The sequence below is a fragment of the Anomaloglossus baeobatrachus genome, chromosome 5, assembly GCF_048569485.1.
Source record: "Anomaloglossus baeobatrachus isolate aAnoBae1 chromosome 5, aAnoBae1.hap1, whole genome shotgun sequence".
Taxonomy (NCBI): Eukaryota; Metazoa; Chordata; class Amphibia; order Anura; family Aromobatidae; genus Anomaloglossus; species Anomaloglossus baeobatrachus.
The window spans coordinates 355,732,253-355,750,559 of record NC_134357.1 but is presented as its reverse complement, the minus strand read 5'-3'; the positions used below and the strand labels follow the sequence as shown (position 1 = coordinate 355,750,559).

Sequence of the window (18,307 nt, the reverse complement as noted above, 5' to 3'; positions counted from 1 at the left end):
TATTAAAGGGAACCTGTCATCAGAGATTTAGCTTGAAACCTAAAAGTTTCCCCCTCTGCAGTTCCTGGGCTGCATTCTAGGAAGGTTCCTGTACTTTTTGTGGCCCCTTTTAAACCAAATTAAATACTTCATAAACTTGTACCTTTTGGTATGTAAATTTTGTAAATCGTCCATGGGGGCGGGCTCTCTGCTGACCGTTGCTGTTCCTCCAGCACGATTTACAAAATTTACATAGCAAAAGGTACAAGTTTATAAAGTATTTAATTTGGTTTAAAAGGGGCCACAAAAAGTACAGGAACCTTGCTAGAATGCAGCCCAGGAGCTGCAGAGGGGGAAGCTTTTAGGTTTCAAGCTAAATTTCTGATGACAGGTTCCCTTTAAAGCTTGTTGTGTTGATGGATGCATAAAGTATTGAAAATCAGGGAGATTATGTCCAGAAATTATGTATTTGTCTGTCCTGAAAGGTGATTAAATGAAATTCTAAACAGAGTGCGGTTTATTTTTTACCCACCATCTTATCTTTGAAAGTAACCATTACTGTGAATGCACAAAAATTGAGAAGTTGATCAAAAAAACTGTGGTCTATATAATTAATACATATGATAGATCAGAACTCCTTTATAAAACAGGTCATCTGAACTATTCAGCACAGACTGTGGTCTTACCTTCTAATGTGCTGCTGGAGGTCAAAGTTCTTTCCAAAGGCTTTATCACAAAATGTACACTTCAGCTTTGGAGATTTCAGTTTTCCTAAGTAGGAATGTATATTAGAACAAGTGAGGCCATGATTATGTGAATGTATTGGAGTATACACACATTAAAATTGTTAAAGGAAATCTGTTAGCAGGTAATCCGAGGATACCATGATGTGGTGAATTCAAGGATGTAAAGGTACCGTCACACATAACGAGATCGGTAGCGAGATCGAAGCTGAGTCACGGTTTCCGTGACGCAGTAGCGATCCCGTTAGCGATCTTGTTATGTGTGACACCTACCAGCAATCAGGCCCCTGCTGTGAGATCTCTAGTCGTTGCAGAATGGTCCAGGCCATTTTCTTCAAAGGTGATGTCCTGCTGGGCAGGACACATCGCTGTGTTTGACACTGTGTGACAGGGTCACAGTGACTGCTGAGATCATTATACAGGTTGCTATTGCGACCTGTATTGTTCCTGCATTGCTGGTAAGATCTGACTGTGTGACATCTCACCAGCGACTTACCTGCGATCCCTATCAGGTCACATTGTTTTCGGGATCGCTGGTAAGTCGTTGTGTGTGACTGGGCCTTAACACTTATGTGTGCTGTTGTTTTCACACAATGAAAACATTATCATCAGTAGATAATCACTGCCAAAACTGCAGTGCATACAAGGCCTGGGTCAAAAAAATTGCATCACTACCGCACTTTTTTTTTTTTGCCAGAAGGTGTAGATTGGGTGCAGGAATATGCTGTTGAAATTTCAGCACTATATCTGCATCTTTTGGCAAAAAAAAACAAGCAAAAAATCACGGCTTTCTGCCACGAGATGCAGGTCTGAACTCAGGGACCTCACCTGAAGTGAGGTCGCTGACTTTACTGAGGTCACCTGAGGTCAGGTCACCTGCAATCATGGGTGGAGGGCCATGGGAACCTCCAGCTGTGACTTCAAATAAACTGAGTGACGTCACTGCTGATTGTGCGGCTCATTAATTCTCTTCCTGAAGCTCACAGCGGGCGGTCACGTTCTATGGCTGGCCCGTCACTTCAGATGTAGCAGAGATGGAATCAGTGTGGATTACGTCGTGCCTAGGTGTTTTGGGGGTTAGTAAAGGGCTGAAAGATTGTTGTTTCACATATAATTATTGTCACACTATTTTCAATCCTTTCCATCATTTTTGTCGACAAAATGTTAGATTTTTAATTTTTCTGTTGAGCCAAAATTCAAAAGCAAGGTCTGATTTTCATTAGTTGATATTCAGTGAATTTAAATTGAAGATTACTTTTGTCAGTTTCAAGTTATTTCAGTGACCAGTGTGGGTTTATTTTACTTTATCATAAGGGTATCAACAATTTTGTCCATGCATGTATATATATATACACATTGTGATTATAATATGTGTAATTTATACCAATTCAAATTCAAATATACAATATTGTCATCTATCACTATACGCTGCTGACCTAAAGGCCACTAATAACTGTCAGCAATGTGCCGCTTACACTCACCGTTCTGACCACTGCTGTCTGTCTTAGAGTGGCGGATCTTGTTGGGAATAGTGTGATCCAGGCCTCCCATATTGTTCCCATCAGCACAAGGTGAACAGCTATTTGTAGTTTTTGATTTCATCCCCTGCTTCCCAGGGCTGTACACAGGAGGAGTGTTATATACTGTACTTTCCACACACTGGCTAGGAACCTGCAGAAAGAATCATCCAAGAAGATCATCACCCAGTCTACAAGTCTCTGTCCCCAATGATGCTCACAACCACCATTAACTAGTGCTTGAGGATAAAACTTACTGATGATATTCTATTCAGGTATGGATGTAACTATTCAACCCTGATATTACATCTAAAAGTGACAATCGCTTAAGTATAACATCATGCTACAACAGTACTTACCTCTATCTGAGTGTAGGGTGCCATGCCCAAGCCATGGATTTCCATGCCCGTGTTTCCAGGCATACTGATGGGAGAGCTGTAGACTTGAACTACAGTACTGCAGCTGCCACTGTTTGCTTGGACAGGAACCCCCATAAGATTCTGCCCTGGTGCCACAGGGTGAGGTGGTGGTGGATGTGGAGGTCGGTGAGGTAGAGAGGGAGCATGGAGATAGGTGCCACCTGTGTGCATACTGAGGTTACTCTGTAAAACACAAATGCATGGAATATAAGGACTGTTAAACCTCATACATCTATTACTGCAATCAGTTTCTTTGGTGGCTGATTATTTAGCAGTACCTTTATCTGCAGCACCTCTCAGAGAAGATAGTCTGGATAGGTCAGTGTGTCCTGACAGTAGATCTGTCATCTTAATTGTCTGCTGCTCGGTGACCCATCAGCTGGATTATTAGTAGCAAGGAAAGAAAAAAAAAGTCCCCAGCTCTATCCATTGGCAACAATTAGGAGTACTTTACGCGCTGCGATATCGCTACCGATATCGCTAGCGAGCGTACCCGCCCCCGTCGTTCCAGCGATATCGTTATGGCAGCATCACACGCACATACCTGGTCAGCGATGTCGCTGTGACCGCCGAACAATCCCTCCCTCAAGGGGGAGGTGCGTTCGGCGTCATAGCGACGTCACTGTGGCGTCACTAAGCGGCCGGCCAATAGAAGCGGAGGGGCGGAAATGAGCGGGATGTAACATTCCGCCCACCTTCATCCTCATTGCCGGTGGACGCAGGTAAGGAGATGTTCGTCGTTCCTGCGGTGTCACACATACCGATATGTGATGCCACAGGAACGACGAACAACATCGTACCGGTGGCAGTAGCGATATTAAGGAAATGAACGACGTATCAACGATCACAGTTTTGGAATGATTTTGCGATTGTTGATCATCTCTCATTAGTGCTACATGCTGCGATGTCGCTACCGGCGCCGGTTGTGCATCACTAACGACGTGACCTTGACGATATATCGGTAGCGATGTCGCAGCATGTAAAGTACCCTTTACATTCAGGGAACGCGACATTAAGGGTGCAGGTAGGGATCTTTACTTGTAGTTGTAGGAACTCTCAGTGGTGCTCAGTGATACAAGGCAGGACCAAAGGATAATCCAATTTCAGAAAATATAAGCCATAGCATTTACCTAATGTCCATTCAGTTTCCTTGATTTATGGATAGCAGATACATGACATATTATCCTAAAGTGACCTACAGCCATTTCATGTGTGAATACATTTTCTCACGGCGTCCCTTGGAATGGCTGTAGGTGGCTTGGAAATATTATACTTCCATGTACCGGTTGTCCATGAATAAAGGAAAGTATATGCATATTTTGTGAGTGCCTTGGATTCCTCTGCTGGATCATTCGGTCATGGCTCGGTTTGGGGATTACATTTTGTGACCTGTGCTTTCGTAGTTGGTTCATTTGTCTGCTGGGCTATTGCCATTTCTTCTCTGCTGAAATGCTGATGGTCTTTGTTTTCCTTTCTTGGTTTGCTCCTCTCCAGGTGTCTCATTTTCCCATTATTATTCACCCTATCATATTTTGGATGGGTTATATATGGTCACCTCTCACTGCACTTCCTTGCTGGCTATATCTCTATGTGGGCTTGTTTTTGGAAGTTGCAGCCCTTTAGCTTAGGGGTTTACCTTTGAAGTAAACACCAGTTAAGTGTCTGCTGTGAGTCTGTGTATTTTCTTTCCCAGCCCCTAATCGTTTCACCTTATTTGAACTTATTTTATTTTCTGACTCTGGGTTTCTGTTTGTTCCTGCAAACCTTCCTCTCCCCTTGTAGGCTGTGTGTGGCAGCTTCCCCTCTTGTCCTTTAGATGGTACAAGAAACCCCTCGATGACCTTTAGCAAGGTCTGAGGTGGTGCTGTTAGTTGTGCAGCTAGGGTCTCTTAGTCTGTACAGGGACTAGATGAGTGCAGCTGCATCTTCTTCTTTTTCATTACCCGTGTGTGTGAGTGATTTATGTTCAAAACACAGTAATATGTCATGATCCAGACCGGGATTCTCCGCTCCAGTTTCCCAGACACAGCCTGGTCATGTCAGGGGTTAACTCCTGTCAGCCTCGTTCTGGTTTCATAAGACACTATATCTCGTCTCTGCAATTGCATTCAGGGGGCTGGTTATAATTTTGCTCTGCAGCCTGTGACTATCTCTGGTGAGAATTCCCGTTAGATCTGACTCCTTGTTACCGTGCCCTGACTTGTTCCTTTCCCCGTTCGTCCGCCTGTCCCAGCCCCTGACTACCCGATCCTGTCTGTTGTTTGTGCTTCCCTCTGCATACCTGATCTCCTGGCTTCCGACTCGGTTCTGTTTTCTAACTAGGTTTTGATCCTCCCTTTGCAGTGACTTGACTCTCCTGGCTTTAGACCCTGACTGTTTCACTACTCTATTGCCCCCTGGTGGTTTGTCTGTTAACTGCCTGCTGAAGTTACTCTGCTGTACTTTAGTTGCCTGTTACAGTGTGACTTTGTCTCTCCTTCACTACTCTGCTGCCACCTAGTGGGGAATACGCTGTACTACGGCTTATCAACCCTTTGTACAGCGTGACAAATCAGTATATTTATTTATGAGCTTTACATTAGTGGTACTGGTCAGAACATACATTACTTTGGTCAGTCTTCGGTTACCTGGACAGGGGCTGGTGTGGTCGGCATAGGCTGATCCAGCGAGGTAAGTGCTGACATTGCAGAAAGCAGGACTTCATCATTCACCAAAACATTTCCCTGTACCAAGGTCTGGATGAGAGGTGATGGTGGAACTGCGATATAGGTGGAAATCTGTTTGACATAGAATAAAGAATCTACTGTATATCACACATACATGCGATATGATCTATGAGTACAGACAATAAACTGAGTCTGGTCTTGTCTATTAAATCACCTTTTATATAAGATCTTGTTCTTCTACATTCTATCACCACATGTGAAAGTATTTCCCCATTTGTAACACAATGTAAGCCTTTATGATTTCCTCTACCCAAATCAGATTGGATTTCTTTTTCATTATTCCCATGTTTACTGGTGTCATGGTATAAGAAACCTAAAACAAACCTGTGTCGCCTGGAGGGTTAGTCTATTGTATAGCAGACTGAAGGCAACTACACTATATGGCCATACAAATATGGATGCTCCTCCTAATTATTAGTTGCAGGTATTTCAACTATATCTATTGCAAATGGGTGGATCTAATTAAGCACACAGCAATGTAATGACTATAGAGGAGCATTGGTAGTACTATGGGTAACACTTAAAGAGGTTTTCCAGTACTAATTTAACCCCTTCTCATATGACCTCACTCTTCCTAATAATCATGTCCCTAATATAACTCTATTACCTGTAAACCTATCTGTGTGTGGCTGCTATATTCCTCTGTTGTAATGCAGTGAGGCTACTTACAATCTGCAGACTGGAATCGGACAAACTGAGCAGCGAACGTCACTGGTGGGGGAGAGGCTACCTCTCAGTGAGTGACAGCAGTCTGAGCATGCTTACTCAGATTAGACCTCACTCTCCTCCTCTGTCTGGATCCTGCCAATACTTTGGAGCACTGATATCCCTACAGCTGACAAGTGCTGCGATGTGCTTCTGATCACTAGAAAGCGTATCACTGGGCTTGTCAGCTGAAGGAAGGGCACTTCAAAGCTTCAGTATGATCGAGGTAGAAGAGGGTGAAGCCTGATCTGAGCTTGGTCATGTGTGGTGCACTCTGACTCTGCTGAAGCTTTGAAGTGCCGGCCCTTCAGCTGACAATCCCTGTGATATGCTTTCTAATGATCCACAGCACATTGCAGCGCTCATCAGCGGAAGGGACAGCGCTCCAAAGCATCGGCAGCAGGGAGGCAGAGAGGAGAGGGAGGTCTGATCGGTGCTCAGACTGCTGTCACTCACTGAGAGGCGGCACTGCTCCCACCAATCATGTTCACGGTTCAGTTTGTCCGATCCCAAGATCGGAAGTAGCCATGGCTGCATCACAACATAGGACTATAGCATTCACACATACATAAGCTTACAGGAGCAGGGCAGGCATTAGAAGTAGATTAGGAAAATTATTTTTAGGAAGAGTAGATCATATGAGAAGGGGTTAAATTATTAGTGGAAAACCTCTTTTACTTGCATTAAAGGGTTATTCCCAAAATAGTAATTTACTCCTACTCATCGGATAACAGATCAATGGGGGCTCAGTAGCGCTCAGTTATTTCTGGCAGTTCCTTAGACAATGAATAGAGCATGAGAACCTCCTCTTCAACCAAGATGGGGCTCTGCAGAGTTTGATTCCAGCGACTGCGGGGGGCTAGAGCAGTTGGGCCCCCAGTAATCAGTATGTTATATCCTATCCAATGGAAAGGTGATAACGTACTTTTTTGGAAATAACCACAATCTTTTGCCAGGCTGGGTCTTGTATCTGATGCACAAGTATCAATGCCTCCATTTTCGTCTTACCTGTCTGTTAACTGGAGGTTGCTGCACTGAACTGACCGGTGGTGTATATACACTGTGATTACCCAGGGAGACCGATGCCAGGGAAGGCGTATTGCCATGACACTGTTCCCGCTTGTGGATCATGAAAGCGGGCAGAGAATTAAACTGTTTTTTGCATTTGCCGCACAGAAAGACATCTTCATCATCTGTAAAGAGAAGCAGTATTTAGGACTTGCCATTGATAACCATTTTGTGGAGGTCTCACTTTTTGGGATATACATGCAGTATCTCACCAGTGATGGAGCCTTTATATAGAGATAACCATATGCTGCATATAGGCTCACTAATCACTTCTATCATCATGTACTGGCACAATCCATACACTCGGGGAACCGTAACATATACTCATACTCCCAATACTTTGGCTATGCACATGGTTGAGCACCTCTTGTTCGATGATGGCTTGCACATCGTTCCCATGGTTAAGTTTGGCCATAAATTACATCTGAGCTGTACAGATTTTTTTTGGTTGCACCCATTGTTGGGTCCGTGAGAAACTGGGTTGCCAACCGTCCTGATATTGCAAGACGGTCCTTAAAAATATATATGAAGTGAAAGCTGCACACCAAATTCAGAGAAATATGAACAAGCATAACTGCTTTATAATACATAAGGAATGAAAAATACAATTAGCCATATGAAAAATTGAAATGTGACATTGCATAACTGCTGAGGATTATTTGAAAAAAAAAAGATATTTAGCTAATGTATTGATCAATTCATTACTGCCCCATAACCACTTCACGGTAATCTCTTATTTATGGGGCCCCTAACCAAATGTTACCTCTATATGCGGTTAATACCTGCTTGTGTGCATGGGTACCTTACCAAATGTTACTTCTATGTGCGGTTGAAACCTGCTTGTGTGTATGGGTACCTAACCAAATGTTACCTCTATGTGCGGTTGAAACCTGCTTGTGTATGGGAAGCAAGAGACCTGGCTATATAGGAAATTGAATAAACATGGCTAAAGGGTGGGACTGGGTTCTCAGACAGAAGAAACTGCATAATAATAAAAAAAACAATGATTTGATTGCTATGCGGTTTCTTCTGTCTGAGAACCCAGTCTCGCCCTTTAGCCATGTTTATTAAATTTCCTATACAGCCAGGTCCCTGGCTTCCCGTACACAAGCAGGTTTCAATCGCACATAGGGCTAACTTTTGGTTAGGGACCCATACACACAAGCAGGTTTTAACCACATATAGAGGCAACATTTGGTTAGGGACCCCATAAATAAGAGATTACCATGAAGTGGTTATGGGGCAGTAATGAATTGATCAATACATTAGCTAAATATCTCTTTTTTTCAAATAATCCTTAGCAGTTATGCAATGTCACATTTCAATTTTTCATATGGCTAATTGTATTTTTCATTCCTTATGTATTATAAAGCAGTTATGCTTGTTCATATTTCTCTGAATTTGGTGTGCAGCTTTAACTTCATATAGATTGTGTATATTTTGGCTAGCACCCTGTTCACATTTACAATGGTGTTCCAGCTGTTTTTTTTTTTATAGTCCTTAAAAATAGACACTTTTTTGCCCTCTCAGAAAAATAATTTTAAAAACGTCTACATTTTTTTTTTTTAATTAGACAAAAAAAATTGAATTATTTTGATTGTATTTATAATCACTTTACAGTGAATGCAGCGGATGTTTTCATATCAGAGTTATAGGCTGTAGACATGGATCACTGATAATCATAATGACTTATTATTGTTTTCCCATTTTGACGTAAAAAAATATTATCGGTCTATGATTTTTTGGTAAGCTGTCCAGAAATAATAAAAAAAGTCAAGTTGGCGACCCTGGTGAGAAATACTGATGAGTGGTCCATGTCTGACACACAGCCGGCACAGATATCTCTACCAGAGTCGTTCTGGCCAATTGACTCCTCGTGTGTTATGTACACAGTCTAAGGATGAAGACCAGAAAAGCTGCTGAAACCCTTGGCTGGGAAAGTAAAAGTAATATTAAGCACCTAATTAATGTGAAGTGAACCATAGCACTCCTTGTTTTGGTCTGTCAGCACAAAATAACGGTTCAAACCAAGCAAAGGCCCTCGATGTATCTTGCTTGTGGCCGAGTAGTTCATGGCACCGTCACACCTATTTGTTTTCCCATCTCCAGATTCTTTTGGATCCTGTAAATCTAGAGCTGTCAATGAAGGTATAGGGTCAAAGATAGGCCCGTTTCACACATTCGGCATTTTGACGGATTGCCTGATCTGGAACACTCCAGTACAGTGTACTACTGTACAATGGCATCGCGGCAAGCTCCAGTCACATGCTGTCATGTGACCGGAGGTTGCCGCGATGCCATTGTACTGTACTACACTGTACTGGAGTGTGCCGGATCCAGCAATCCGGTGAAATGCCGGATGTGTGAAACGGGCCATAGATGGAAAATGGGTGTGTGCACAGCACTGCTCAGCCACAAAGGGTGCGCCAAGCATCTGTGCTTGGTTTGAACAGTCATTTTTGTGCTCACAGCAATTAAAAGGATTTGAAAATTACATTTTACGGCATTGTATAGATTTGCCAACTACAACCAAAAATGATAAAATTGGCTTTTAATGATGTTGTAAATTATTCATTAATAAACTCACAGCAAATGTTAAAAAGGTAGCTATCAAGTAGTCCGTTTTTAATAATCCCGTAATGCTTTCAGACACACGGGGCCCAGCTAAAACTTAAAAAAAAAAATGTGAAAAAGCATCATGGTCATACCAAGTCCCTGGAGGGCTGCAGAATTGTTGACGTTTTGAGCTGTGTGGTCCGACACCCCACCCTGTCCATCCAGCAGTGACTGGACAGCAAGGACTGTCTGGTTGTCCATGCCTAAAAAAGAAAAGTCAGTGTTCAATATAAGACAGACTGATGTATAATGAGGTGTGACATCGGAGTTATGGCATAACACTTAGGTATCATCCTTCTTCAATTGCAGGGTCTAGGGGGCATATTCAGATAAAATGTCATCCTTTAGAGTCCCCCCTCTATCCACCTTTTGTGCCTCCTCTATCTCCTCATAGACTGTAAGCTTACGAGCAGGGCCCTCTCTCCTCTTGGTATCTGAATTTTGTTCTTTTGTATGGTCTCATAGTGTCTGTACATGTATCCTTTGAACTGTAAAGTGCGGAATATGTTGGGGCTATATAAATAAAAATTATTATTATTAGAGATGGGAAGATGCCTAAAGGCCGCTTTACACGCTGCGACATCGCTAGCAATCGCACCCGCCCCCTCGTTTGTGCGTCACGGGCAAATCGCTGCCCGTTGCGAACAATATCGCTAGGATGCGTCACACATACTTACCTGCCTACCGACGTCGCTGTGGGCAGCAAACCAACTCTTTTTTAAGTGGGAGGTTCGTGCGGCGTCACAGCATCGTCAATCAGCGGGCCACCAATATAAGCGGAGGGGCGGAGAGCAGCCGCATTCACGTCACTCCCACCTCGTTGCCGGAGGACGCAGGAACGCTGTTGTTCGTCGTTCCTGCGGTGTCACACGTAGCGATGTGTGCTGCCTCAGGAACGACAAACAACCTGCGTCCAAAATGAGCAATGATATTTGGGAAAGGAAAAACGTGTCAACGATCAACGATTTGGTGAGTATTTCTGATCGTTAGCGGTCGTTTAAAGGTGTCACACGCAACGATGTCGCTAACTAGGCCGGATATGCGTCACGAATTCCGTGACCCCCGATATCTCGTTAGCGATGTTGTTGCATGTAAAGCGGCCTTTAACGACCGCGGGACGTAAAATTACGTCCTAGCGGTCATAACCTTACTGCCCACGGTCTGCCGCCGGCAGCATGCTGCGATCGGCGCACATCTCAGCTGATTTTCACAGCTGAGATGTGTGCCTGCTCGTTATCTGCTCGTGCCGTTTAACCACTTAAATGGCTCTGTCAATATGTGACAGCGCCATTATAAGCGCGATCGTGGTAAACTTTTACTTACCGCCCGATACCGGAAGTCACGTGACGCGATCACGTGACTTCCGATAGTTGTCATGGTAGCACAGGGTCATGGGATGACTCCTGTACTACACATGAATTGCTTTCACTTTCGCTGTGCCCGCGGCACAGTGAAAAAAAGTGAGCGTATCTGCTGTTTACAGCTTTATAGCTGTGATCAGCAGATAGATAAGAGTGATCGGATTGCTGATCGCAATAGCCCCCTAGGGGGACTAGTAAAATAAAAAAAAAATAAATAAATAAAAAAAAAAGTTTTAAAAAAAAAACCAAAAACAAAAAACTAAAAGTTCAAATCACCCCCCATTCACCCCATTGAAAATTAAAGGGTTAAAAAAATAAAAAAAATATACACACATTTGGTATCGCCGCATTCAGAAACGCCCGATCTATCAAAATATAAAATCAATTAATCTGATCAGTATACGGCGTAGCGTCAAAAAAATTCCAAACGCCAAAACGACTTTTTTTGTCGCCACAACTTTTGCGCAAAATGCAATAAGAGGCGATCAAAACGTAGCATCTGCGCAAAAATGGTACCGTTAAAAACGTCAGCTCGAGACGCAAAAATTAAGCCGTCACTGAGCCATAGATCTTGAAAAATGCGAACGCTACGGGTCACGGAATATGGCGTAAAACGTGCGCCACTTTTTTCGGACAAACTTCCGATTTTTTTTAACCCCTTATATAAAAGTAAACCTATACATGTTTGGTGTCTACGAACTCGCACTGACCTGAGGCATCACACCCACACATCAGTTGTACCATATAGTGAACACAGTGAATAAAATATCTCAAAAACAATAGTGCTATCGCACTTTTTTTGCAAATTTTTCTGCATTTGGAATTTTGTTTGCCGTTTTCCAGTACACTATATGGTTCATTTAAAAGTACAGCTCGTTCCGCAAAAAATGAGCCCTCACATGACCATATTGACTGAAAAATAAAAAGTTACGTCTCTCAGAAAAAGAATGGCGAAAAAAAAAACGGAAAGCGAAAAATCGGCCGGTCGTGAAGGGGTTAAAGTGGTATCCATTTTGGTTTTTGTCACTATAAAGTGTAGGGTGCTCAGTTATGAACGCTGTCTTCTACAGCCTTAATGTGTCGCAAAATATAGCGGATTGGAGAATGGGTAAGAAGGGAATCGGCCAGTGAGCGGGTTCTTACCAGATTGTAAGTTTTATCCATATTGTTATGAACTTTCTTCTGAGGTGATTTATGACCAGATAAAAGCTGAACTTCGTTGTGGTCATAAATCAAGCACGCTGATGGATTCAGTTACCTTATTCAACAACAGAAATAAAGGCTGTAAACGTCTAAGGCTGCTTTCACATTAGGTCTTTACCTACGCTTAGTGGTCCCGTTGGAGCTTCCGTCCGAACCCCCCGACAAAACGTCTGTGTGTCTGCCTGCAGAAAGCGTATACGCCCGAAAATGGTGCAAGACAGCACACACTGACTCCGTCTGCTCCATTATAGTCAATGGTCCAGTCGGCGTATGTGTCTGAAACCCGTTTTGTGGTGGGTTCGGACGGAAGCTCCGACGAGACCAGTGAACGTAGGTAAAAACGCAATGTACAGGGGCACTAAGGCTATGCGCACACGTAGAGTATTTGGTTACAGAAATGTCTCCACTATTTCTGCATCTCTTGGCAAGAAACATGCAGCGGTGAAGACGCTAGGTTTTTTTTTTTTTGTATTTTGTCACTTTTTTTGCATGTGTTTTTCATTGCTTTCAATAGGTGCAAAAATGCTGAAAAAAATGGACATGCTAGACATTATGTTCTTCACCAAATCTGCAAGAAAAAAAAAAAACAACATGTGCACAGCACTTCAGGATTCTCATGGACTTTGCTGGCATCAGGATTTGCTTAGTTTTATGACAAAACTGCACTAAAAACTCATTAAAAAAAAGCAATAAAAACGCACTGTGTGCACAAAGCCTAACAGTTCTCATGAAATCCTATTACAAAAGTGATGTTTAGCCAATGGTAAATCACTTTTCCAGTTCATATATCCAGAGATACGAGTTTGGAAAATACTTCAATAAGATACATCTCTCTTATTAAACCAGTTTCAGGAAATGTCGCAGAAACCTATGAGGATAGCCATTGTGTATTGTAGTCCATTGTGTATCAAGTATGGGTACAGCTGGCCATGTCCCAACTATAAGGCCCAGTTGGACGGCCGCTAATCAAAGGACAAGTGTTTCCAGGAATGCTCCTTCCTGATTGTTGGCCTGATCAGCAGATGTAGTGTCCTTAGTCATGGACAGCATAGGAGTGCATACTTTACAGGGATTACTGATCCGGCCTGTTTCCTTCCAGTGCTAGACTGGGCCATTTGCCATTGATCATAATCAGGTAGATTTTAGCTTTTAACATACATGCGGCTCTAAAATCCCCTTTCCATATACTATCTCCCCCAGACTCAGCTATCTGTGGAAACACAAACCCATGTGCTTTATTTACCTTCTTTCACTGTTCTGCCGCTTGATCAGTCTAAGTTGTTTGGCTGCAGTCAAATCAATGAGCTGACTGGCAGCAGCGCTGTAGACGTCATCGCTGTAGCCAAACAACACACACTGAGGCAGAGGTGGAGGCTTGGGGTTTGTGCCCACCCTCAGGACTCACTGTGTCCTGGACGCAGTGGAGCCGCGAGTCTCCTCAGCAGGAGACTGCAGCTGCTCGTGTGCCGCCCCTGTAGCAGTCGTACTGCTCGGATCCGGGGTTGCTGTGGTTCGACGGTCTCCGGACCCGGGGGTTTGCGACCACTCAAATGTAAAGGGAGTATTTACAAGGCATAAATGTTCGTGACGCCACCTGCGGATTGCGGTAAGGGGAGTACCGCCGCTTCCAAAGGGAGTACTGGGGCAGATGGTGTGGGGGCAGCAAGGTGTCAGTCCCTCCGCAGGTAGGGAAGGCCTCGGCTGGTGGGGGAAAGGAGGTTTGGTGATCGGGTGGCTTGGCTTTGGGAAAGCAAGATGCAGGGATCAGGTTACTCACTGCGGTAGTCTTGGTGCGGGATTAGGTGGAATAAGCAGACACTCACACAGATGGTAAACCAAAGTCTCTAGGTACCGCAGTCTCTACGGGGGAGCTTGTCCAGGTCCCGATCCCAACAGTGTCACTTGGTAAGTCCGGAGCCCTGCCTCCATGCACAAATTGATTGACCGTTGTGGCCCCTCGGCTTGAAGCTTTCTGGGCCCCGCTACCCGTGTGTATAGCAGCTGTGCTCTTGATGGCTGGCACTTGGGATTTTAGTGGGTTGTGTGCTTTGGATAACCCTATAGCCCGTGTTTTGCTGATGCCTTCAATCTCTGAGGTCTTGGGGAAAGTTCATAAAGAGACTATCCTCCACAGGTTAATTACCAAGGCGCCTGAAGCTCTTCCCTGATCTAGGGTCCTGTACCCCGCCGTGCTTGGTACCGGTAAGGTAATTGGGCTTTCTGGTGCCGACAGTCCTCCTAGACTACGTCCATCACACCCCTGTCCAGAGTTCCTGGTACCGGTCCCCAACTCCTGTGGTCTCTGACCACCGTCTGCGACCCAAACTGTCGCCTCCCTGGGAGCTACAACTCCTCACTCTTTGAGGGCCAACTCTCAACTTCACGACTCCCCTCCAACCAGTCTGCCTGACCCCTAGGTGGGCGGCCTGCTCCAACTTGACCAACCCACTGGTGTGTCTGTGCAGGTCATGGTGTGAGGTGTGGTTGGGATTTGTAGTGCGGATGTTAGGGCGCTCTCACACATCCGGCTTTTCGCCGGTTTGCCAGTTCCGGCGCACACCAGTACAGTGTATACAGTACAGTGGCAGCGCGACAAGCTCCAGTCACATGCTGTCATGTGACCGGAGCATGTGACTCGGAAGTTACAGCGCTGCCACTGTACTGTATACACTGTACTGGCATGCGCCGGAACTGGCAAACCGGTGAAAAAACGGATGTGTGAGAGAGCCCTTAGTGACACCGTTGTTGAGAACCTGGAACCAAGGGGGTAGGCCTTGCACCCTGGGTGACAGGATGCAGTTCCCTGTAGCACTCTGATGTACTCAGGGGTGCTACACTTGTACCCATGATCAGGGTTCGGTGTGCTGTGGTCTCTCGCTTGTGTTGTCCCTATGGAGGACGCATGCAAATCCTCAGCAAACAATTGACATGCTGCAGCCTGCAAAAGCCGCACTGCAGGTCAGTGTTTGCTGCGGAAAAAAACAAGCACAGTGGGCACGGGATATCTAGAAATCCCATCCAGTATGCTTGTACTGTACAACGCAGCGTTTTGGACGCAGTTGAAGCTTGCTGCATCCAATATGCTGCAAACACTGATCATGGGCACGCACCCTTAGTGCTGCACCAGGGAAGGTAAGTGAAATTGTTTTTAGTGATAAATGAGCCTATGAGGAAAAAGTATGATTGATGGCAGATAACCCCTATTAGAGCTCCTATTTCCCTCCTCCCCAATCTGGTTATTGAGATGTTTGCCTCTTCTTTTTTAATCATACATGAGGCCTAATTTTTATTTCCACACTGAGGATTTTACGATTTTTTTTTTCCCTTCTATTCTTGACCAAATAGCGACCAACACATGAGGAAATTATATCTCAACCAAAATAAATGACACGACATTCTGATATTTCTGCTTATGCGGATGAGGGTGTGTGCAGAATATTGGGAGATGTGGGGTTCTTCAGTGTAACATTGGCATTAGATCTCAAGGTGAGCTATGATATGGAATCAAGGAGGCTGGTTACCTGAAGGCCACTTTACACACAGAGATAAATCTGTGGCAGATCTGTGGTTGCAGTGAAATTGTGGACAATCAGTGCCAGGTTTGTGGCTGTGTACAAATGGAACAATATGTCCATGATTTCACTGCAACCACAGATCTGCCAAAGATTTATCTCTGTGTGTGACGGGGCCTTTACATCTAACGATGGCTGAATATTACACAGCAGATTGTATAGCAAGATGTATGAGTCCGAGTCTATTTGTGAAGATTTCCATGAGGCTGTGAAGTTCAGATGAGAAGACCCGTGACCGGATCATGATTCACAAATGTCTGAACGAGGCTTAAGACTCGGCGGCTCCTGCTCCCTCCTGACTAGATATGAGTAGACCCGTGGAAGTTCAGTTTAGAGGGAGCAGTCGGACTTTAGGCCTCTCTCACACATACGTGAAAATCTCGCACGTGCCGCGAGACTTGTATTTTCCCTGCGTGTTGCGTGAGGTAAGTACATGTCTCCGATATGTGTGGCCCACGTGTGTTCTACGTGTGCTATCCGCAATAACACACGGAGAACCGGTAATTTACATACTCACGTGGTAGATGCTGCTGTCCAGGGTACTGATCTTCGGCTCCAGCCCCGCCCACTCCCCGCTGCTGCTGCTTCCAGCCGAGCGGAGGGGCGGAGATCAGCGGCATCACGTGACAGCACGCCCACCTCCATAACAAGCTCATAATGAGCGCCGGACGGCAGAAACTGTTTGCAGCGGAAGATTCTGCAGGGCTTATGGAGGTGAGTATGTGGTTTTTTTATTTTAAAATACTGACACGTGTTTCTCCGGCGCGTGTCACACGGGACCGCATCCACACTACATCCATGTGACACCCGTGATGCCGGAGAAAAACGGACATGTCGGCGTGAGAAACACACGTAAGTATGGAACGCACACACGTTCCGTTCCAAAATACTTGTGTGTCCAAACCATTAGGAATACGTAGGTCCACGTGTGTACGTGTCTCCGGTACATGAGAAAACTGGCAAACACGTACCGGAGGCACGAACGTGTGACAGAGGCCTTAGACAAAGTTCGGTTTGGGACTTGGACTTGACCTGAACCCCAATGGAAGTCACTAATTGGACAGCTTGGTCTCCGCCCATGTACAGCCAGCCATAAACAGAGCACTTCAGGGGGCGTTTTTTTTTTTTCCCCCACGCTGTTATTACCCCCAATTGTGAGTCGTTCATCAGTCCAAGCGTACTGGAGCACAGCGATCCTTGCTCTAGTGGTGTTCATAAGTAAAGCACCCGAACGCTGGTTTTGGGTTGTTTTGTTTTTTTTTAAGTCTGTGTTCGGTACAAACACCAAACTTTGGGTTCCCTCATCTCTACTCCTGACCACATGATCGCTGGGACAGGAGGAAGCCCTGCCGCTGCTTCCTATAGTGTATGCAGCGATCAAGAAGGCAGAGCCGGTAATAAACCATCACTGCCTTTTTCATGGGAGGTATGGCCATCTAGCCACTCCTGCAGCTACTACAATAACGTTGTACAAGGTCACTGCAGGTTTATATGTGGATCAGCTTGGCCATTCAGAGGTATTTTTAATGTACATTAGACTGACACTGGTAGCAATGCCTGGGCGGTATTGACACAGCGTAGAGACCCCCAAAAATGGCAACTTGCTATTGGCAATTTCTTCATTAATTTTCAGTTGAAAGACCGAGCTCTAAGAAAAGCTTTAAGTGTTTACTGAAACAACCTATATCTTCATATGTGCTTGTGATGGCTCACATAGATGTGTCAGAGACCGCCATCACTTCATATAACATGAATCACCCATTCCCTGTAGACTGTGAGCCCTCGCGGGCAGGGTCCTCTCTCCTCCTATACCAGTCTGTTTTGTACTGTTAATGATTGTTGTATGTATACCCTCTTTCACTTGTAAAAAGCCATGGAATAAATGGCGCTATAATAATAAATAATAATAATAATGGCCAAAGGAGCCGGATCGCTGCCATGTTATCCTGAGACTATATATAGTGGCATATACCGGGCAGATCATACTATCTGCACAGATGAAAATGGTTTTCTGATTCATGCTAAGTATATAATGGGGTCCCTGTACCGGCAGCAGCTGCAGGCTGGGGGCACAGAGGCTGGGGGCACAGGTCAGTGATGGCTGCAGGGGCCAGGACCATTGTCCTCCACAGCTGTTCCAGTCCCCACCCTCCTCCTGATACTACAGCTTTTCCCGGAAGCCTGCCCCCCTCTGCTGCACGTAACCCCTGGGCTCTTCCCAGCCACCACCTCCCCCCGATACAAAAAGACCCTAAATTATCCCGCCATGGATTGCACATGCACAAGAAAAATATCAGCCATTTTGCTGTTTTTTACCTTCAAATGCCTCAAATATTGCTTGCGCCATCTTGCAGGCTGCAGATGTCCTAAGAGCAGCATTATGGGAAATGCGTCTAGG

At 44.8% G+C, this 18,307-nt stretch overlaps 1 protein-coding gene across 2 annotated transcripts in view; it reads right to left on the bottom strand.

Moving 5' to 3' along the window:
- Positions 1–18,305, bottom strand: part of ZNF341 (zinc finger protein 341) — a 69,575-nt gene extending 51,270 nt beyond the window's left edge. The window contains exons 1-7 of one of the 2 annotated variants that reach the window (XM_075349935.1): positions 18,226–18,305; positions 9,866–9,976; positions 7,098–7,282; positions 5,286–5,435; positions 2,599–2,841; positions 2,204–2,393; positions 666–750 (exon numbers count right to left, since the gene is read on the bottom strand). In XM_075349935.1, coding sequence (XP_075206050.1) covers positions 666–750; positions 2,204–2,393; positions 2,599–2,841; positions 5,286–5,435; positions 7,098–7,282; positions 9,866–9,976; positions 18,226–18,256 — 995 coding nt within the window. In that variant the 5' untranslated portion in view covers positions 18,257–18,305. Of the gene's footprint in view, positions 1–665; positions 751–2,203; positions 2,394–2,598; positions 2,842–2,936; positions 3,399–5,285; positions 5,436–7,097; positions 7,283–9,865; positions 9,977–18,225 lie in introns of those variants that run through there. The other variant, XM_075349936.1, reaches the window with a different exon arrangement.
- Between the last annotated feature and the right edge of the window lie 2 nt (positions 18,306–18,307).